This window comes from Lingula anatina, chromosome 7 (genome assembly GCF_051362555.1).
Source record: "Lingula anatina isolate TDL-2025a chromosome 7, LinAna3.0, whole genome shotgun sequence".
Lineage (NCBI taxonomy): Eukaryota > Metazoa > Brachiopoda > Lingulata > Lingulida > Lingulidae > Lingula > Lingula anatina.
Genome location: NC_141773.1, coordinates 19,696,646 through 19,718,772, shown reverse-complemented (window position 1 = coordinate 19,718,772; position 22,127 = coordinate 19,696,646). Strand labels below are relative to the sequence as shown.

At 36.9% G+C, this 22,127-nt stretch overlaps 4 protein-coding genes and 1 long non-coding RNA gene across 6 annotated transcripts; 3 read left to right on the top strand and 2 right to left on the bottom strand.

The window, feature by feature from the left end:
- Positions 1–34: 34 nt before the first annotated feature.
- On the top strand, positions 35–1,651 carry LOC147760850 (uncharacterized). The gene is made up of 2 exons (XR_015335490.1): positions 35–166; positions 787–1,651. It is a non-coding gene; the product is annotated as an uncharacterized LOC147760850 (long non-coding RNA).
- LOC147760851 (uncharacterized) lies at positions 176–1,460 on the bottom strand. Its single transcript, XM_087017839.1, has 2 exons — positions 1,328–1,460; positions 176–1,138 (listed from the first exon to the last, which is right to left on the bottom strand). Exons 1-2 carry the CDS (start codon positions 1,397–1,399, stop codon positions 734–736), a joined length of 477 nt encoding a protein of 158 aa, XP_086873965.1. The 5' UTR covers positions 1,400–1,460; the 3' UTR covers positions 176–733.
- Positions 1,652–2,869: 1,218 nt separating the features above from the next.
- LOC106176332 (alkyldihydroxyacetonephosphate synthase, peroxisomal) lies at positions 2,870–15,566 on the bottom strand. The gene is made up of 19 exons (XM_013558669.3): positions 15,406–15,566; positions 14,012–14,101; positions 13,620–13,710; positions 13,282–13,402; positions 12,771–12,917; positions 12,361–12,440; positions 11,770–11,850; positions 10,706–10,831; positions 10,341–10,449; positions 9,902–10,029; positions 9,391–9,442; positions 8,952–9,091; positions 8,732–8,781; positions 8,403–8,472; positions 7,816–7,877; positions 7,466–7,555; positions 6,705–6,804; positions 4,280–4,337; positions 2,870–3,904 (listed from the first exon to the last, which is right to left on the bottom strand). The coding sequence occupies exons 1-19, from the start codon at positions 15,444–15,446 to the stop codon at positions 3,714–3,716; spliced, it is 1,827 nt and encodes a 608-aa protein (XP_013414123.2). The 5' UTR covers positions 15,447–15,566; the 3' UTR covers positions 2,870–3,713.
- Positions 15,473–17,525, top strand: LOC106176334 (uncharacterized). 2 transcript variants are annotated; one of them, XM_013558672.2, is made up of 3 exons: positions 15,473–15,637; positions 16,312–16,455; positions 16,659–17,525. In XM_013558672.2, the coding sequence occupies exons 2-3, from the start codon at positions 16,370–16,372 to the stop codon at positions 17,317–17,319; spliced, it is 747 nt and encodes a 248-aa protein (XP_013414126.1). In that variant the 5' UTR covers positions 15,473–15,637; positions 16,312–16,369; the 3' UTR covers positions 17,320–17,525. The 2 variants fall into 2 exon arrangements, with proteins under 2 accessions (XP_013414126.1, XP_013414125.1); XM_013558671.2 differs by having other exon boundaries at positions 15,584–15,738.
- Positions 17,526–17,693: 168 nt separating this feature from the next.
- On the top strand, positions 17,694–22,048 carry LOC147760849 (uncharacterized). The gene is made up of 4 exons (XM_087017836.1): positions 17,694–19,436; positions 20,220–20,412; positions 20,873–21,029; positions 21,506–22,048. Exons 1-4 carry the CDS (start codon positions 19,379–19,381, stop codon positions 21,638–21,640), a joined length of 543 nt encoding a protein of 180 aa, XP_086873962.1. The 5' UTR covers positions 17,694–19,378; the 3' UTR covers positions 21,641–22,048.
- The last annotated feature ends 79 nt before the right edge of the window (positions 22,049–22,127 follow it).

The window sequence follows — 22,127 nt, the reverse complement described above, 5'->3', positions numbered from 1 at the left end:
TAGATGACGCACAAAACCAATGCTGCAATGCTGCATTTAGTCGACGAACGTATTTATTTGTAAATCGACTTCATCAAACATCTGCAATACACTGGGCTTTTGATTCAAGTACAAATTTCAGGTCCGTTACTACTGGAAGGCTGAAAGCTAAACAAGATTATGAGATGTATGTAGATTTTTTTTTTTTTTTTTTTTTTTGCTTTATTGAATCACATAAGGAATTTGCATTTAAGAGCGATACAAACTGCTTCTGCTATAACAAAAACTAAATAACAAAACTCAAGCTAGGATTTATTTCACCGTACTTTTGTTAAAGCTATTCCCACACATAATCCAAATGCTACGATGTTTGAATATTCAATAACTTGTTTTTACAAGATGTCTTGATTAAAATTTAATGGAGGTTGTTGCATAGAAGCAAGGGCGTATAATATACGTCCTTGATAGAAGTAAACGGCTTAAGATATACGAAACACTTTATGGAAGATTGGGTTAAGTTAAAATAGGAACCAAACTTTACGTAGTGGATTTGAAAGCTTGTGTAATGATACGAATTAAGCTGCACCGATTAATTGTTACCTGGACAGCGGACTAAGTGAAAAATATACCACAATAATTGTGAATCCTAAAAAAAAGTTTCTTAACATTTCAATATTTTTTGACTCGGTACCAAGTTGAACGTGAAACACTGTCCAATTCAACTGACAGTATACTTATTGTCTTTAGTGTCTTTCTAGTCTTTAATCCACTCGAAAGTGTAAACTTCCCCTCCTTTTATTATTACAGGGGCGTCTTGAACCAGGTAAATCGGTTTCATCACACCGAAGGTCTTAGCCTTACAAAGGACTAACTGGTGAGTCTCGAGCAGATCTGCCATCACATAGACCACGTGTTCTCTCCGGTCGTCCTGACAACGGCAAAGCTGTATGTCGGGTTTCTGCATGGTGTCTTCAACAAGCTTGAGCTCTTTCCTCCAATCGACGTCAGGACCGAGTTTGAGCCTGAACCCTATCTGTTTTGGATTGCAGGCCTTTCTTTCTATCTTCACCTTGATCAAATCTCCATCGGGCAGTTTCTTCGATTTGCTTCCGTCAATATCCCCGCAATCTATATCCGCTAAAGCTCTTGTATACATAGCCTACGAAAAAAAAAACTTAGTTTTTAATTCATTTTTATTCAATGATAAAGATGCTTATTTTATTATCAAAACTACGATCCAGTAGATGGGTCCATGATCAAGAGCATTAATCTGTTAATTTCTAATACGCTTTTATGTATATAAAATCTTACTGATCGTCTAACAATCTTCTGAAACATTCAAATTTACCAGCTTTTTGGTCAGTGCCCGCTGCTTTGGAACAGGTTTGGAAACAAGCACTTCCATATCCTCATTTCCCATCTTGAGGCCGGAGATGTATATAATTATTCGCCAAGTTTTGAGAGCAAGGGCGGAAGTTATCCAGCAGGTTGTAGTTCTGTCATAATTCAAAGCGAGCCATTTAAGCCTGCCAAACACACTTTATAGAAAGGACCTATTGATTCTTAAAAAAGAGTGCGTCGAATGCACCACAATAAGCTTTTCAATGAAAATCAATTCATATTATTTTGTTACCATAACAAAAGATATACCGATAAAAAAAGTTTAAAAGGCTTCAACTATTTTCTTTTTCTCTTCTTATTTAAAATAAGGGCAAGACAGGTCAGGGAAACAGCTCGTTTTCTCAGTTTGTGGGAACAGAAAGCGCACTGAAAAGGGTATTCACTACATCGAGAGTTACATGATGGCTGTATCAGTAGATTTTTGAGAGACACCGCCATGCACTTAGGCTACCCTCAACAAGTACCAGGGCCACAGATGATTCTGGCTTATCCATCGTATAATTCTCTACTGTGACGGTACAGAAAACTGCACGCTAGAGACATATCTATGAATATCTAGTGAAAAACCAAGCTGTCTCCCTGGTAGGGGGTATATTCAGGGACTTTATTCCCTTTCACGGTTTTACCAGACGTTCGCTCCTTGATTTTATTTACCCGAATCCGTGTCGCACGAAGTGGGTGGGTGGGTGCCTCCTTAAGCCTAGGTCCCAACTACGTTTTGGACGCACGGTTTTTAGGTTCCTTGCGTCCGGCTGGGACGTAGCTAGATCGCACGAAGCGGCTGTTGATCATGTCGAAAAGTTAAGCCTAGGTCCCAACTACGTTTTGGACGCACGGTTTTTAGGTTCCTTGCGTCCGGCTGGGACGTAGCTAGATCGCACGAAGCGGCTGTTGATCATGTCGAAAAGTTAAGCCTAGGTCCCAACTACGTTTTGGACGCACGGTTTTTTGGTTCCTTGCGTCCGGCTAGGACGTAGCAAGATCGCACGTAGCGGCTGTTGATCATGTCGAAAAGTTTCTACGTGCTGTTTGCGTCCTTCAAAAGTCGCACGATGGACGTGCTCCTCACGCACGAACTCCTTCCCGATTCCTTCCCTGCGATCTAGCTACGTCCTAGCAACTTACCCTCTAGCAGGGTGAGTGATAGATTTTTTAACAGATATTCACAGATATGTCATTAGCTAGATAGATGGTCATTTTCAGCTAAACTCAGTTTCTACGTGCTGTTTGCTCTGAAAATGACCATCTATCTAGCTAGAGACATATCTGTGAATATCTGTTAAAAAGATCTATCACTCACCCTGGTAGAGGGTAGGCTTAACTTAGGTGACGTTAATGTAACAGTCAGTGATTATGTGGGGCAAACCTGGTTTCTCTTTGTCTTACACAACGTATATACAACCTGTCAGGCTACATGCCATATCCAAAAGATAGCACGTGTCTCACTCGTACATCGCGGTTGGAATTAAAATAAATTGAAAAACACTGATATTATATTGATCATTTTTATTCCTCATATATCTTTCATATCTGGACCTATCAAAGTGATACCTAGCAGTAATGATTAAGATTTACAAATTTTCAGTTCATGACTGAATCAACATATGTTAAAGACACGTATTTGGAAGTCGGCGTACCTTGGCTTGTGCGCCGCTATAAGCTATATTCTGACTCGTGCCTAACTTGCAGAATGCATTACAATTCAGCAATCACTTCCTTTACCATACACTATTGAAGAGGATTCAACAAATTCATGCTAGATTTTTCATAAAAAACTGTCATTCAAAAAATAAATTTCCCACAAATTATTAATAATTTCATTTCTTGCTGTGTTGTGGAAGGAACACTTGAAAATTATATATTTATAATGAGGAAATAATTCAAAGGGATTCGAAGTAAAAATTCCATGCATATGTACTTTCACTGCCTAAAATAATTCCATTTTTTACCAAAATTGATACAATTAACTATACATAAATTGCTGATATAGTAATTAATAACTGCAATTTTATAACTGAATTATCTTTAAAGATATTCATTATCCAAAATAATAGATGAAAACTTTTATGCAGTATTACATTTTAAAAGATGAAGGTAAGTCCAAATTGTAGGAATATCTTTAAAGATAATGGTATACTATATGGAAATAAACTTCCACTGCATGTAACAGTTCAAGCAAATTAAAAGAAAAAAAAACATAAATGGATTGGACTTTTGTAAACTTTGGCATAATTAAGTATAAACTGAGTTAAAATTTCATCTAAATAATGTCTATGAATGAAATAATTGGAACAATCATTAATCTGATTGAAAATATTGACTAGTGCTGCCTCCTACAGTTTTGATTGCATAACTGTGTTACTGTGATGAGAAGCTGTCATGTGACGGTCACCTTCCACATCTCCAACAAGATTGCCACTGCCAAATATATTTTTGGGGTCAATATATTCCTTGACAGCCTTCATCATACCCAGACCGGTTTTGGACACTGTGCGCTCCAACCACCTTTTTCTTATTTTTCCAACTGAAAATGATGAAGTATTTTTTAACATTTATGTGAAATAAATAAGAAATGGCTAAACATGTTTTCTGCTTGATTAAATTTTTTTGCAGATGTTAATAATTATCAAAGTGAAAAACATCAAACTGTTGGGTGTCATATATGTTCAACCAAAACTGGAAAAAAAATCAAACTAAAATTACTTTTACGCGAAGTTTTATGTGGAATGAAAACACATTCACATCAATTTTTGTAATGAAGACAGACATTAAAGGTGCTAAAAGAGTTTTTAAAAGCTTCAGATTGAAATAACTATAAGTTTTATGAATTTAAAAATAAATAAGTTTGGTCTAGGGGAAGAGGGGTGGAGTAGAAATAATCTGATGACTGTCATCGTACCTCCATGATGGTGTGAAATGCTGCCTCCATTAGCCAGTATTTCCTCTCTTGCACATGTCTGAAATTCAAGTTCAGAACAAAAGTTGTTCAAATTGAAATATAAACATCTGAACTGTTTTGATGTTTTTGTAACAAATAAAACTAGAGGATCAGAGAGGCGATACCGCCTCCTGATATAGTACCACCAGCTGGAGCAAGCGCATTCATATGGACCCCGCCCCCCCCCCCCCCAAAAAAAAGAGACACCACCACCAGTCTTATGCTTGACAAGCTCTATAAAATGCAATCAACAAGAATTCTCAAAATATGCAAAAAAAATAAATAACCAAAAATGGTACAATCAAAATTCAGTTCATCATAAAAAGTAGGTCAAAGGTCAATTTTAAAGTCACAGTTAATTGCCAGTATATGACTTCCTATTCAAGTTCAATAGTAACTATGGACCTATCTCTGCCAGTTTTGGAGATAAAAGGAAACCAAATTTTACAAAGTTCAATTCATGATGAAAAGTAGGTCAAAGGTCAATTTCAAGGTCACACTTAGATTGCCAGTATATGACTTCCTATTCAAGTGCAATAGTAACTATGGACCTATCTCTGCCAGTTTTGGAGATAAAAGGGAACAAAAATTTGCAAAGTTCAGTTCATGGTGAAAAGTAGGTTATAGGTCTATTTTAAGGTCACAGTAAATTGCCTCTAATGACTTTCTATTCAAATTCAATATTAACTATGGGCGTATCTTTGCCAGTTTTGAAAGTATAAGCATTAAAAAAGTTGCAAAGTTCAGTTTAAGGTGTAAAGTAGGTTAAAAGTCAATTTCAAGATCAGAGTAAGATTACCAGTATATAACTTCCTATTCAACTTCAATAGTAACTATGGACCTATCTCTGCCAGGTATGGAGTTAAAAGGGAAATAAATTAACAGAGTTCAGTTCATGGTAAAAAGTAAGTCAAAGGTCAATTTCAAGGTCACACTTAGATTGCCAGTATATAACTTCCTATTCAACTTTAATAGTAACTATTGATGTATCTCTGCCAGTTTTGGAGATAAAAGGGAACAAAAATTTGCAAAGTTCAGTTCATGGTGAAAAGTAGGTCAAAGGTCAATTTCAAGGTCACATTTAGATTGCCAGTAAATGACTTCCTATTCAACTTAAACTATAACTATTGACCTATCTCTGCCAGTTTTGGAGATATAAGGGACTATATGTTACAATTCTGAGTTACAATAATGTGCCACCACAATGTACTTTTTAATACAGCATAACACGAAAACCGTATGAAATACAAAAAAAACGGAGACCACATCCAATGTTGGGCTTAACATGCTCTACAAAATGCAAAAAAGAATGGGTCTCTAGCATTAATGGTTTCCGAATTAGAGACAGTTTTCAGTTTCGGTATCTTATGGCCGCTACTCCCGTGAAAATGCACTGATTGACCCCAAATTCATGGAGATGAAAGATAACCCAAAGGGTAACACTTTCCAATAACATTATTGGTTAAGTCTGTGTAGTGTCTGAATAATAGCGCAAATAATTTTTTTTTCGTAAAAAAAATTTTTTTTTTAAATTTTGGCCCCTTTGACCTTGGAATAAAGGTCAAAGATAAAATCCAAGGGCATATTTGTAATCAGATTCTACACATATGACTTTTGGAAAGCCGTCTGTAGAAATTTTTCCCATAATTCCTTCCGTAGGGTAGATAATTGGTATTGAATTTTTAAAAATTTTGACAAGGGTGCATTTCAACGAGCGTCACGCCCAGGTCAATGCACCGACTGAGACAAAAAAAACTGGGTGTTCAAGTTGAGGTTATATGTGACCTAAATCCAAGAGATGGGGACAGGGGTCCTTGTGGTCTTAGGAGGAGAAGCGGTAACGGTGACTTGTATCCGGCGCCAGTACGCGGAGCCGGCGGAGCCAACGTAGCCGGACAAGACAGGTCGGGACTAAAACCATGAGTACCGCCAGCGTACAAGCTGGTGGTACTAATTACTTACAGGTGGTTGATATGCATAGTACAGTTATTAATAGTGTTTCTGTCATAATTAAAAAATTAATCATGTTTCAATAAATAAAATCGTTAGTAAATAGTATATTCAATGGGATGTTTCCCATTTCATTGTTGATGCAAATTTAAATGACCTTTAATTTTCCATAGTAAAATAAGTGTTTAAAATGTTTATGTTTCCATACACACTGTAAACGTGAAATTTATTCAATAAAATTTTCAAACACCTTATCATTCTAAAACTAACTTTTTTCAAATAGATCATTTAAGTAACTCCTAAAAGTGAACTCTCCAACTTGAACCCATTATCTTTTCAAAACTTTTAAATCAGCACTCTATGTATTACTAAAAGAACTCTGTTTTGTGGTAATTCATTAAATGATTCATCCAAATCTACTAAGCAATTACCATACCTCAATATCCTCATATGTCTGTACAGGATTTGACAGGCCACGGTAGTTGTAGGCAAAGTAAAAATACACACAAGCACCAGTATCGTAGGTCTGAGTGACTCTGGAAGAAAAAACTTAAAAGTGAAACCTTGTTTATGGAAAGCAGAGGCACCCTGCTATACCACAGCAACTTAGCACAGTCTGTGCTAAAAACACTTCTGAAAAAGTCTATTGGCTCTCTGTGTGTAAGGTATGAGTAATGCCTCTGTTACACAAGATTGGCAGAAAGATAAGTAGCAAAGATTTCATGCAGGAGAAAATGTGTTATATATCTTAATAATTCATGATTATATATTATTTAACTATCACCTAGATGCTGAAGTCTTAAATTACTCAGTAATACAGAATGAAATATTAAATAAAATTGAAAAATACTCAATTACATTTATTATATATAAAAATGCACACAAACATAAAATAGTAAAAAAAGGACATACACATTTTTATTGAGGGGAAAACAGCAATGTGCTCTCAATTCTGGAGAAACAGTTTTTTCTTGTCTCTTGTGTAATGATGATGAAAAAAAATATTTTCTACAGACACTAAATGAGTTTTCTACCTATGAGGCAGGACCTTTTAACCACTTCCGGAGCTCGAATCTGGGGTAAGTCATGTGATCTTAGTCCCTTGATAAAGGGTAAAAATGGCACGCCTCATAGGTCAAATATACATTACGTCTGTTTAGAAATGATCCTCTTTTTAATGACGTTTAATCAGTTTACCTGCATGTGGAGAGGGGTGGGTACTGTACTCCTCTCTCCTTACACTCCCGCTGCAGCCTGTCCTTTACATTGCGGCATAGATCAAGTACTCTAAAATAGAAAGAAATGGAGTTAGTGTTGGATTAAATGTGACCAATTCTCATCTCTTTCCATCTAAAAAGAAAATATTGAAATTCGAGTGATTGTTTCGATAACTTGGACAAAAATGTGTCTTGATTCTGAATTATACCACAAATAGGTTATACGAAATGACAGAAATCATTTTCTAATGAATATTTTATATGATAGCTGAATAACTTATCATCATCTTTTATGTTATTCTTTAGATTGAAGAACATATAAATAATCACCTATCCCAAGGTACTGATGTCTCAAATGATTCTCCAACAACATAGTACTCGAACCCAAGATCCTGAAACATATGAAAGATGTTGGTCATCCAAACAAGACGATTTAATGCAGAAACCAATACACATTTAATACACTTGAACATGGGATTAATTTAACAGTTTGGTTGCAAAGGTGACAGAGCTGTGTGTACGTGTGTGTGTGTGCATGTGCGCGTGTCCTCTCTGTACAATAAAGACTCAGACAACCCAGCAAAGAGTTTCATCAGTTGTGTTATACATTCAAAGTTTCAAAAACAGTTATCAAACAACAGCTATATATCGGTCATCAGACCAACTGTTCTTTGAAGATACTACTGTTACTCAGATGAGCAATAATACTTCTTCCTATACCCTCTGTATTCCTAACTGATACCAAGACAACCGAAGAGAAATGTCACCATTCTTCAACACCTTCTGTACTTCAAAACCTATAACATTATATCTAACACTAACAATCACTACACTCCCTGTGCAACAAATACATACTCTGTCCTTTAATTTCCACCCCCCCTGTATTTCAAATGCACACTGTTTTTCTGTAGACTTACCCTAAGATAGGCAATAACAAAGGTGAGCATATAGCCCCTCTGTCCATTGTCTTCACCCCCAGCAATGCCACTGGAATTAAACAAAAATTTTCTAAGACATGATGCAAACTCTGGCAGCATTGCAGGCTCAAGAACCTGGTAATATCTAGATGACACAAGGTCTACCAAGACATTACAGGGCAAATATTTTTTTTGATGTAATTGATTTGGAGCCACCATTTATATGTTCATTTCCCCAAAAATTCATTTGAAGAACCTTTGTGTGACAGATTTGCAGATAAAATAGAAAATGTTCCATAAGGTACCATTCTTTAGCAAGGCCAACTTACCCAAATTTAGCAGCAATATCATAAACTCTTTTCTCTGAAGCTTCCACCTCCTGCAGAGAGATAAAAATATACGGATCAAAATTTGTTCCTTAAGAAATATGAAAATATTTTTGATGACAGTTAGGATGTCAACAACTGACAATATATTTGGTCAATAATGATATATAATGTTACATGATCTCAACTGAGGAGGCTATTGCAGTAACAAACATATATATACCTCCTTGGTTCCCTCGAAAAGCAGTGTAGCCACAGAGAGTTTGTGAGGGTCAAAACCTTTGATTTTGGTGATGTACAGTTTCTTGATACCATCTACAAAACTGGTGAAGATGGAAGAGGCCTCAGGCTTCAATGCATGACCTGGGGAGAGATGAGACTCTTAATGTGTGTTTCTGTGTTTACATATATTATTTATAATTCAGATTATATATAAGACATCATTTTGACATATCATATACATACTCAAAATCATTATCCCCCCCCCCCCCCCAAAAAAAAAAAAAAAAAAAAAAAAAAAGAGGCTATGTTTTTGGTTCTGTTAGATTGTTTGTTAGTTTGTTATCAACATTATGCAAAAAAAAACACCAGAATATTACACAGCAGTTTCGAAGTAAATCACATGGAATAGCTATTTAGGCAATAAATTGTACACAACATACCAAACTGAAACTGTTCATTATCCATCAGCCTTATAGAGGCAGGGGCACATCTCTGAAAAATAACCAACATACACTGACCAACTGTAATAACAACATTTGTTTCTGGAAGTTATTTATATTTAAAAAAACTTAATAACTTGGTTTTTAATGTCCAAAACGCCAAAGATAAAATATATTACTAAAACACATTGCACTCTTTGAATATAGTCAAGTATCTAATAACAGAATGCCATGGATATCACCGCCTGGATCAAAAACCTTTTTAGCTGACTGAGCTCACTGGACACCAGGGTCTCAGAATCTATTTGTGGCCAGTAAAGGAATTTAATATCGTTTGGATTTGGCCTGTGGTCAGTGGATAATGTTAATGTTAAAAAATAACAACATAAAATACATGAATTGCACATATTTCCTCTACTGTGCAATGGCTGCAATCCAGGGAAGGGCACAGCAGATACACACAGCTTCCTTAGCTTCTGTACCTGGATCTGCCAGTATCAGGTACACTTACCTGTCTGGCAACTTCTCTCAAACACTTGACACCGTTTTCAAAGTTCGGGAATACAATGGATCCATATTTTTTACACTCAGGCATGGGACGGATCTTCAGTGTCACCTCTGTGATAAGACCTAGAGTACCTGCAAGTACAGAGTCACATATCTTCAGTTTATGATTGAAATTAAACTGCATAATTGTATTAAACAGAGTTTATATAATATAATATAATATAACCACAACTATAGCATCGTACAGCAATCTTCCTTCTTTCACAAAATTTCTTTTGCACAATTAAGATAAATGACTTTATTTTTTTTAAATCAATGTTAATATAATAACTTCTGTTTAATAAATATTAAATCTAAGAAATAATGCTATTTGAAAACAGAAAAGTAACCCTGATCATTGCGACCTTAAGTCATAAAGGTTTAGCTCCAATGAGGTGACGTACCCTCTGAGCCCATGATAAAATGGTGGATGTCTGGTCCAGCAGAGATCCTGGGAACCTGACAGCTCTTCTCCATCACTCCTCTGGGAGTCACTGTTTTCACGTGGACAACCTGGAACAGGAAGAAAACATTTACTATGGGAGCCACGCACTTGAAATACTGCACATGCTAAAAAGATTTAGAATGAACAGCCCTTGACGATAAGAGGCAAAAAATGTAGACCATTTTAAAACCATATTTGAAAACTTACATCTTTTGAGAACTTTGCAAAGCCCAATCAGAAGTAGTAGTTCATTCAAATAAATGTACTTATAAAGTCTTAAATACACAAAATAATAACAGAATTTAAACTTCCTAGGTCACTTACCAAATCTTCAATATTCCCATAAACATTTTTCTTCATTCCTGAAGCCCTGGTGGCTACCCAGCCACCCAGTGAACTGAACTCCATGGAGTCTGGCTCATGTCCTGTGCAGTAGCCTTTCTCTGCAAGCTAGACACAAAAAGATGAAATGTTAGATAATATAAGAATATTTATTAATTATATAAACAGAAGGGAATTCCTGTGTTTGGTGCACCAACTACCTAGGGTAGAAAAGCCCCCCCCCCCCTCCCCCCCCCAATAAAAAAGAAACAGAATAAATATTCAATGTCTATGTGGTACCTGTTTTGCATCCCAAAAATCTTCTTTTACAATCTTGTTACACTTAGGATATCACTTAGGAAATAATGTGCAGTAAGGGCATTTTGCAACACTTAAACTGTGGGTGTGGGATAAAAGGGGAGGAAGTGGTGACCTGTTCACTCCTATATGTCATTACACTTACCTGTCTCTCCAGGCCCTGTCCTATGATGCCAAACTCATACTGTGCAGTATACTGGTACACTTACCTGTCTCTCCAGGTCCTGTCCTGTGATGCCAAACTCACAATATACAGTATACACTTACCTGTCTCTCCAGGTCCTGTCCTATGATGCCAGACTCACAATATACAGTATACACTTACCTGTCTCTCCAGGTCCTGTCCTATGATGCCAGACTCACAATATACAGTATACACTTACCTGTCTCTCCAGGTCCTGTCCTATGATGCCAGACTCACAATATACTGTATACACTTACCTGTCTCTCCAGGTCCTGTCCTATGATGCCAGACTCACAATACTAGTATACAGTATACACTTACCTGCCTCTCCAGGTCCTGTCCTATGATGCCAGACTCACAATGTACAGTATACACTTACCTGTCTCTCCAGGTCCTGTCCTATGATGCCAGACTCACTATGTACAGTATACTGGTACACTTACCTGCCTCTCCAGGTCCTGTCCTATGATGCCAGACTCACAATGTACAGTATACTGGTACACTTACCTGTCTCTCCAGGTCCTGTCCTATGATGCCAGACTCACAATGTACAGTATACACTTACCTGTCTCTCCAGGTCCTGTCCTATGATGCCAGACTCACAATGCACAGTCAGGTTGTTGGGGTCTATCCATAAGATTTTGTTCTGAAATAGTAAATGAGAGGATGTTGTTCATCTCTGTTGTTTTACAATATCAGATTCTTGTCCTAGGTGAAAGGTAATCATAGCCTGATATACCTGAGAAATGAGATCACCCCTGGTCTTTTTGGATCAGTTCCAACATGAAGCAATCTCATCTCCCTGGGGTGCAAACTGGGGTGCAACAGCTTTTAGTAATTAATCAATAGAGACATTAAATAAAAGCTGAAAGTAATCACATAAAGGAAACACATGGACTGTAGTGAGGTATGCTGCTTGACAGGTCACCACTAAACATTAAAATTACATGTTTGCAAATCACATAGAGTTTAACTTATAAAAACAGCCAATTTGCTCTTACCTTCCCTCTGTGTGCAAGTGTGCACATGTACATGCATGTGTTGAACATCTTTATATCAACTTTATGATAGATATCTGATGCCAGGGTTGGCATAGGAGAAAATTTACTACTTTTAATTAATAAATATCTAATCAATATAAAATAAGGAACTTTACCATTTGTGATGTATCCACAGACACTATCATCCTCTTCTCATTGATGGGACACTCCAAAGCTCCTGACACACTGGTGCCACCTATTGGACAAAATGAAAGTTATCCACATGGTCAGCGCATATTTCAAATTCATTACAAAGATCTATAAAAATGTGATAAACATACTTATGAAGATAATGATAATACAGATGGGATTTTAGTGCTTTAAAAACACAGAAAGGATATCTGAACTCTAAGGGCATAAGATGTTGAAGACATTCTTTTAAGTAAGTGCACTAAAATAAGTGTGAATTGAACCTTTTAGCAGAGTGTGTATTTAAGTTACAAATGTTATCCAATTTTTAAGAATGGCAGTGTTTAGTTTCTTTTTCTGAAATAGTTCATAAAAATTGGCCTGGAATTCCACTGACCTCCAAATGGGATGAGGACTACATTATGTTTGGTTGCCAAGGTGACAATTTTCTCACAGCAGCCATTACACATAGGCCAGACTACCAGATCAGGAATTCTCTCAAAGCAACCCTCGCGTAGCATGAACATCTCATGAAGAGTGTGGCCTGAAATATAAAAATTCCAAGATATTACTTTCCTGCCTCATGCGACTGATGCGCATGCCCACTGTGCAATCTCATTTCATGACGAACAAATATAATTGTTCGATATAGAATTTGTGTTTGTGCTTATATTCTGCATTAAGCATACTGGGTACTCATTTTATTGTCAAGGTTCTTAATAGGAGCATATTCCATGCTGCAGGTCAAGGAATTGTGCATTCGAATGATGTCAGACATTTTACAAATACTCTGTCAAATCCACATAACTGAAAATCAGAGCTTAATCAGGCTTAATGTTCCATACATATCATTTTGATATCTACTGAAGCTTTCTGGTCATAATTTTCTAATACTGTGTAGTACTAACCATGAGCTCTGAACAGCCTGTCTTGGCAGTCATCTGAGAAGTCAATTCCCGCTTTCTTCAAATCTTGTAAAAATGCCTCATTTCTGATTGCATTGGGAATGTCTGCTGCTGTGAGATCAGGCTGAAAACACACAGCAAATGGAAGGTTTATGGTTTGCATTGGGAATTCCACTTTAAGAGGACCCCCACCTCTCTCTCTCACACACACACACACACACACACACACACACACACACACACACACACACACACACACACACACACACACTCACACACACACACACACACACACACACACTACCAAATAATTCAGACTGCCACTCGCAATGACCACTTACTTGTGCTGGGGACTTGTGGTCAAGTGTGATGCCCATAGTTTGTGACATCCAGTCTATCATAGCTGGCATGGTCATACCACTCAACTTGTACCTAGAAAACATAGGACATATCATCCTCATAATGGAATCATCAGGAGTGGAAGGTTTGCTACTAAGTACATGGCTTGCTTCCAATAACTAGGTTTTGAATATGTTTTCTTTTTAAAGTCACTGTGTTGGCACTGTTTCAATGAATCCCGTACAATACAGACAAATTTAACTTCTCTCCCTACCTTTACTTATGAACACAATTCTAGACTTAAAACTTTTCAAGCAAAGTTTATCAAATTGTGAAAGTGAGCACTTATCTTTAATCAAGCTTAGTCTATTCAGTTGTGAGTGCAACCACTTACCTCTGACCAGTGAACTCTACTTGACCATTTTTGTTGATCATAAATTTAGAATCTTTGTAGCCCCAGCCATTCCATTTCAACAGTTCCTGTCTGTAAAAATAAACATAATAATAATAATAATAATAATAATAATAATAATAATAATAAATAAATAAATAAATAAATAAATAAATATAAAATATTCTCCTTACAGATATTCGTACAGTATTTTAAAAAAATGTGAAAATGTTGATGGTATATTTTTGTTTCTTTTTGTTAACCTGGTACATGTATAACAAATAAAAAGCACATAAAAATGAGATGATAGTGACTTGAAATTGTTCTCTTGTGACTTACAAGTAGGTTTTAGAAGTTGAATTCAAGTTCATTAGTCAGTAATCATGATTTTAAAAATAAATGATATGCCAAATATATGTCGTAATCTTAAAAAGAATTAACTGGGTTCAGTGTCCTGTGTCCTTTCTCTGAAGGAAAGAGGGCTAGTCTACCTTATCTCCCTTTTTTTCTTTTTGGAAAGAAGGATGGGCTCACATTAGCTACGTATTTTTTTTTAAAAAAATGAGTCAATCCAAGAATTTTAATGCCAAAAGCTGCCAAAATTAAAATCTAAAAATAAATAAATAAATAAATAAATAAATAAATAAATAAATAAAATGCAAATTGTCAGAGTGGATTTGTGGCAGTATGCCTGGTTCCAGCATATCATGGAAAATAATAAAAACTTTGATAAATCAGGTGACTGTCAACAACAAGTGAAAGTGCTGCAAAATTAATTAGGATAATCTTCAGTGATAGTAGAGCTAGAACTATGCAGATCATTGATAAGATCTAGACATTGTGGGGTGGCTACAGTGACTGACTTTGGTAACAGGGAGGAGAACTCATTTTGCTCTCCCATGATTTTAAACCTTCATATCGTTGCTATCATAACTTATGTTGTTTTACTGTAGTGCCAGTGATTATACAAATTGCATTTAAAGGTAATACCATTTAAATCTTATTCTACATGCGTGCATGCGCCTCCCCTCCCCCCCCCCCCCCACCCACCCAGCCGCACACACTATGTTATGCAATTGTACTCTAACAGTAAGACAACCAGCGTACAACAGCCCGCACTACGATGTGGGCAGGGCGAATTAGGATATGGGGTGACTGGGCGAAGGTCAAGGTCGGCGGCAAGATAAGGACGAGGAATTTAAACAATAAACTCAAATTTTACACTTAAAGATAACAAACGACTGAACATTAAAAGCAAACAAGTAAGAATACCTTAAATATTCTTTAAATGCATGCATGCAGTTGTGTAATTGGATCAGAAGAAGAGTAGAGGAACACCGGTACAGTAATCAGGTCGACCCATGACAACGCTTGTCGTTTACGAATCGGTCTCTTACCTTCGCTTAGGAATGGTAGGCGATTCTTCTTTAGCTGCCATGATCTAACAAAGTCTATTTGCGTGCTCAGGTGTACTTGGTGTTGATTTCTCAAACCGAGCAATCAAGTCAAACGCCAGCAAAACGGACAGGACTACAGTCTACACCAGGCAACACGCTACAACCCACTGTGTTGAATGTGTTGGCGAAGAATAAATATCGATGTGCATTTGTTTCCTTTTGTGTAGATTATGTGAGTATGTTGTGTCAAGTTACGATATTTTTTCTCCAGTTTTCAGTCTAATCTTCCACAAAGAATAATATGAAGCTTTGCTTCTGAGTCGATACATAATGGTGAGTATTAAACAATATATATTCAACTTAGATAGGGTTTTTATTCGGTGAAAATGACTTGCAAATTTTGCACGAGTCCAAGGTAGCTGATGTGAGACGCAGCACCAGCTGTGTCAATCGTTATGTGAAAGTTTTACTGGGCTGGTAAGGAAGGACCAACACAGAATATTTCTTTGCAATGATGAGTTCTCGGATAGTGGATTTAGGTTAAACGCTGGTGGGTTATTTGGCCAAATAATCAACCATTTAGTAGCAAACCTATTCACTGTAATGTTGGGTAATGTTTTATGGTCAAAGAATTTATAAATAGTGGCCCGATATTATCTCTCTGCTCTAACATTTTTAATAACGGTTTTTATTATTTACAGAGCATGCTGGTGATCAAATGTAATTGGGAGTTCTCTGGGGAGAAGTATATAAATGGAATATCAGGGAAAAACTACATCCAAGAAAATAATCCTCAGAGAGTAAAAGAAAAATAATTCTACTGGTGCATCTAGATGCTTTCCAATCATTCTTTAAATGCTTGTGTTGCTGTGATTATATTTGATCATTTGTTATTTATTTTTCCAGTGAAATTTGTGTTGGGATTCCATGCATCACCAATAATACATCTGTAGCACGATGCAGCATGCATGATGAAATTGTTGAGCACAGTTTGTTGAATGTTGAAAACATGTCTGGAAAACTCCCAGAACTTAGCATGCAGTCTTCCAGGTAAATTCCTTACAACTTGACATTACAACAAGAATGAAACATTTTCAGATAGTGATTAATATTTAGGCATCGCATGAGGATTTCTAAGATAATTGCTGTCTTTTTAACTGTCTAAATATTATATACTTTATCTTCACCCTGCTGCTCAACATGAAATTGTTAGTGGAGCTATCTAAATATAATATTTTTTTCTTTTATTACAGAGGAACAAAGAGGCTCAGGAGCAATGATGACTATTGTGAGGACTGTCTTCCCATCTCCAAGAGAATTAACAGACTACATATTAAACAGGGAGATGTCAGCTCTGACGAGGAAGTCAAAGAAAGTTCTAATTCCACAAAACCAAAAATGTGTTACTGTGGCAACAGAGGCCATTTTATCAGGGAAGAGGTTTCGCATCTATGTAAAACACATGCTGCTACTTCAAGGATACCCCACAAGCAAGGATTAGAATGCCCGTCTACGGCCTCTGTGGCCTTTTATAATGGTGAAAGGTCAGAGGTCATAGGTGACTTAGGTGACCTTCACCTTAACATCCTCAGTGATAATAACAATACTCAACATGTGAACTGTGCTGGTAGAAATAGAGTGGAGAATGGGTTCGAGGCTATTCACGGTGCAGGATCTGGTCATTCTTCTCAGCATAATAGTATTGTCAGTCAAAGCCAGTCTCTCAAGATGCCAAATTATGGTGTTCCTGAAAATATTGATGAAGTCATGATGGATTTAGAAAGCTATGAACCAGAGCTGAGTGAAGCTGAGAATCCGTATTACTTTCAGAGTAACCACAGATTGTTTGAAGTACATAAAGAAAGAATGGAAAGATTGCTGAGAAATGGTACTTTCTATACTTATCAAACATGATTAATATCGTGATTATTAAATTTAAAGATACATTATTGTATGTTTTGTGCACTGTTCTTTCTGGTATAATTTGTGTAACGGAAGTGTGGGGGATCTAGTTTTAGTGCAAATTATATATGCCATTCATTGATAATTTAATGTTGAATTCTTGTTTACCAAGCCTTATTTATTACTTAAGAGTTAAATAAACACATTCTTACTCTTCATTTTCTTTTTAAAAAGTCGACTTTATTGGCAGAAGGTAATTTGGTCATATCCTTATTATTTCGAAAGTTTGAATACTTTTTATAGAACTGGAAAAGATTTCATTGTTTTAGCGCTTTGATACGTGTAGCCTTTACTCTAGGTGTCTTTGGACCTCCATAAGTGGAACTTCAACAAAGTCTGTGTTAAATAACCTTGAAAATTTAATGCATGAACACCATCAAAATGTAAATCGAAGTGCATTTGCCAACTACAACTACAACTATCACTTACATTTTGAGACTGGGTAAAATGTGTACAAGTTATATGGTGACGAGGGGAAAGGTGATTCTAGTTGCAAAAGCTAGGTTGTCATATACTAGTTATGATGAACAGCTATAGAGACAATTTTCTACTGTTAAGCTGGTTTTAACTGGAACACATAAATTTGTCGATGACAGACAGTTGATTTCAAATCAGTTAATTGTGAAGTCAAAATGAACTTGGTTTGTCGAAAATTACTGCACAAATAATGATTAAGAGTGAAGATTGGAAATATGACGGGGTAAGAAGTTCATTGTTACATGTCAACGTCAATTATTTAGCTTAAAGTTTACCCCACTGCACATTACGCATTTCCAAACAAATTAATAGACCTACCCGTAATATGTTGGTTTGCCTATTTGTCTTTTTTTTCACATTTGATTTTTTTTGTTTGTTGTTCTGAATCATTTGCCAGTCTTGCTTATCTGTTTTTACCTCTTTTTTTTCAAGCTTGTTTGCTTTCACATGGTTGTTGCTCTAATTTTTTTTTCTTTTTTTTTTTTGTCAGTCTTGCTTTTTTTTTTCATTTAAAATTTATTTCTTCCTAGATTCATCTCAGAGAACTGTTCTGGCCTCGGCTATCCAAGGATCCTGTCATAAATCAACCACATAATCATTTGAAATATGTAATCGGCAAAAATTGTTTGTAATGAGAGAAGTCGATAGAAGGCTGGGTTGCACCAGGACGGACAATGACTCGTATAATAACACTGCACAGGTCGAACAGAAAAATAACCGCTTGTAGAAAGCAAGGGACTTTCTATCGGAATTGTAAACTTTACCTGACATGCAAATAGCTTCATTTCAAACGACAAAATGGATCACGACAACGAATACAATCTATTATAATAGATTTTCAAATTAAAAGTCCATTTGGATACCACAATAACTCGTTCAATTTCCTTGTTAATTACATTTTGAGGCACCTGATTATATATTTAAAAGTGTCATTCTGGATTTGCTTTAGTTTGAAAATTGTTACATGAAAGCTTCGACGGTGAAAGTAAGCAGCACTGCACGATGAAATCTTGCTACTTGTTTATTTCACTGGTAAGTGAAAAACGGGAATGTGGATTCCATTAAAATGGTGAATTTCACCAAGTATGAAAAATTATCAAATTTCTCAGTGATATTGACTCTAAATAGATAAAAACGATGCAAAGGATATTGTAACACCGGGGATTTTATATGTTGCTTTAAAACAATAAAACGTACACAGTTTTTATAGTGAATACTATTTTAAAAAGAAAAAAATCGTGCAGAAATTAGCTTGATAGTGAAAAAAGAACACTTTATCAAACACGATTTCTGGAATATTTTACGAATTCGGTTTAACGAGAAGGCATATCTACCGCTGATATTATAGAAATAATATAAATACATTTGCCTCTCTCAGGCGCTGTGCACTGTGTCCTGTACCACAGTCCAGAATCGTGTGTACACACTGAGTGACGTATCACCTGTGCACAGGCCGTTCCAATGTAGCCAATTGACATGTTCAGAAGACTGCAAGGGGATTGCGCCCTCGTGCGCCGTAGACAAGGATACGTTTATGGAGTGCATTGATGCGCGCTTTCAGCAGGGCGGCAAGACAGTTGGGCACTGCTACCGTACGTATATAATGTTGGCCAGTCAGGGCCGTAGCCTCCGGGGGGGCAGGGGGGGCAGCTGCCCCCCCTGGGATTTGAGGTGCAAAAAAAATAATAATAATCGCAAAGGTAAAAAAAATAAATAATTGCAAAGTTGGTATCAAATCTGTGAGAAAATGCACTCATGGCCACTAGACAATCATTCAACAATCTGTTTACAAAGGTGTACTGTTTTTAGCCAACTCAGTTCATGCCAAAAAGTCCAATTGGCGTGTTGTGTTGAAAAAATGACTGTACTTATGGCAAAATGAACCCACAATTTCTGACTTCTGATTGAGCAATAAATAACAGTTAAAATACACCAGAATGCAGTATTATACATACAGTTTTTAAAAATTTTCCACACCGTGGGAGGGGGACACCCCCTCCCACACCGACCCCCCTCGGGGGCTTTGCCCCCTCGTGTCCGCTTACTGCCCCCCCCCCCTGGCATTTTTCTCAGGCTACGGCCCTGCCAGTTGATCTATCACTGTTTGTCAATCACCGCTAATTCCAATCCAATCGGCGCACGGTAGTTACAGGTGGGCGGAGGGCGTCTTAAACCAATTCATTCCAACCTTGATACTAATAACATATCTATAGATTTAATACCACTCCTTCGATGTTTCCAGAAGTTTTTGCACACATGCACATTGCAAACACGTTAACGCACATGCAGGTTAAAATATTACAAAACGTCCAACCATCCATTTTATAACATAACAGGCCGCTTAAATTTAATGCACTGACCGTTGTCCATTTCAGCTCGATTTATTAAATATTACGTTCAGAAAGAGATCGCCCAAGAGGTAACGACTATGGTCGGCGGGGAAATGGTGACCTGTGAGAGACCGACCTTCTCCCTCGTAGTAAAGAGCGATGACCAATATAAGCCACCTGCAGCACCCCTGGCATCCGTTGAGTTCTTGCCGCTGCTGCTCTGCTACAACATACGGCGGTAGGTATATTAATTACTTCATTTCTACCCGATTTAGTTTTCAGTTACGTTCTTGTACGTCGTCCTCCATTACTGAAATGTCTTTTTAATACCATGCATCATGTTATAGATTCGGACATCCCTTGACACTCACTTTTTTCCTCTGCCGTTTCCAGCCTCTAGAGTCTCGTTTCTGAATATTAAAAGTGGTCTGGTGGTCCAGGGTAATCAAAGTTCTATGTTCTGTTAATATGTGAAAATTGCCTCCAATTTCATTGTATCTGCGCGGCTTATTGCACTATGATGACTACATTGCCTTTTAGTGTTACCGTGTGATACTTTGTTTATTTTAAGGATTTCTATCGTACTTACAGTAAATTTGTCGATATTCTAATTTTGTTAAAATGGGTCATTCCACAATCGTATCGACTAAAGTCAATAATCAGCCGACTAATGCACTCGAATCCGTACATTCATCTAGAATCTCTACTGCCGGTTCTGCTATTGGTGGTCAGAGGACGGAGAATGACTACACGCCTATCTGCGACAGCCTGGTTGACAAGCTAAAGAGAGAGAATCCAGCTTTCTTCACGGCTGGAAAGTTCAATCTTGATGACACCGTGGCCAAAGGATATATGGTGAGCATGAACCACTTCAGCTTCTGTAGTCTACCATAGCCTCCCCGAGTTTCACGGCAGAACGCTGGCTCGGGTTGTCACGCCATGTTGTCATATCGATAAAAGAAAAAAAAAAGAGAAAGTAGACTCAATGATTAAAGAAGCCTACATTACTCAGATATAGGCCTACGTTCTTTTGGTATTTAGTTAAGAGAGAGAGAGAGAGATGGGAGTTCTCAGTGGCGGATTTAGAGGGGGGGGGGGGGTCCTGCCCCCCCCCTTCGGTTTATGAAAAAAAAATCACATAAATATTCCCCTCTTAAAATTAGAATTGAATATTAAGGGGGGGGGGGGGTGTAAGTATCCCTGGTTCCTATATAAGAAAACACACAAATCAAATTGATTGTTACACACAATATATTATTATTATTATTTGTATATATATTTTTTATTACTGTGATAATGATGATGATGATGATTTAATTGCTTTCGTGCAGGGTGTTATTGGCAGAAAACCCAATGAAATCCTGAAGTGTTTCAGGGACGGTGCATGGGGACACTGCTCAGACCCGACGCTCAAAGGTTCCGCCCTGAACTGCCGGCTATGGGCCAATATTCCTGGCTTCTTTTAAAGGCGCACCCTGAGCAATATGCCTTCATATTATACCAAAAATATTATCCTCCTGGAAATTCCAATATTGTTCCGTAAATCGCCAGGGTACACGTAATTTAAGACCAATTTTGATTTCCTAGTTTCTAACTCCTTGAATCATTTTCGAAATGGAGATGGAGACTGATGAATTTCTATCTAACTCTTACGGCAAAGATTAGACCCATAGAATTGAAAACCCCGCTGAGAAAACGTGCATTTCATTTTATTGTCTAACAGTTTTGAATCGAGTATATCTTGGTGATCGAGGGACTATTGCTCAGACTACCAGGCTTCTATGCAATTCATGTATATGTTGAGGACAAAAGGTGTAATTATCGATTATACGTTTTGTTTTAAGGTTCAATAAAGTAAAATGCACATTATCACATATGGTATTTGACAATTGTTACTTCTGTTTTGTATTTTGATAAACGGTAATAAAAAACAATTATATTTGCTACATTAAA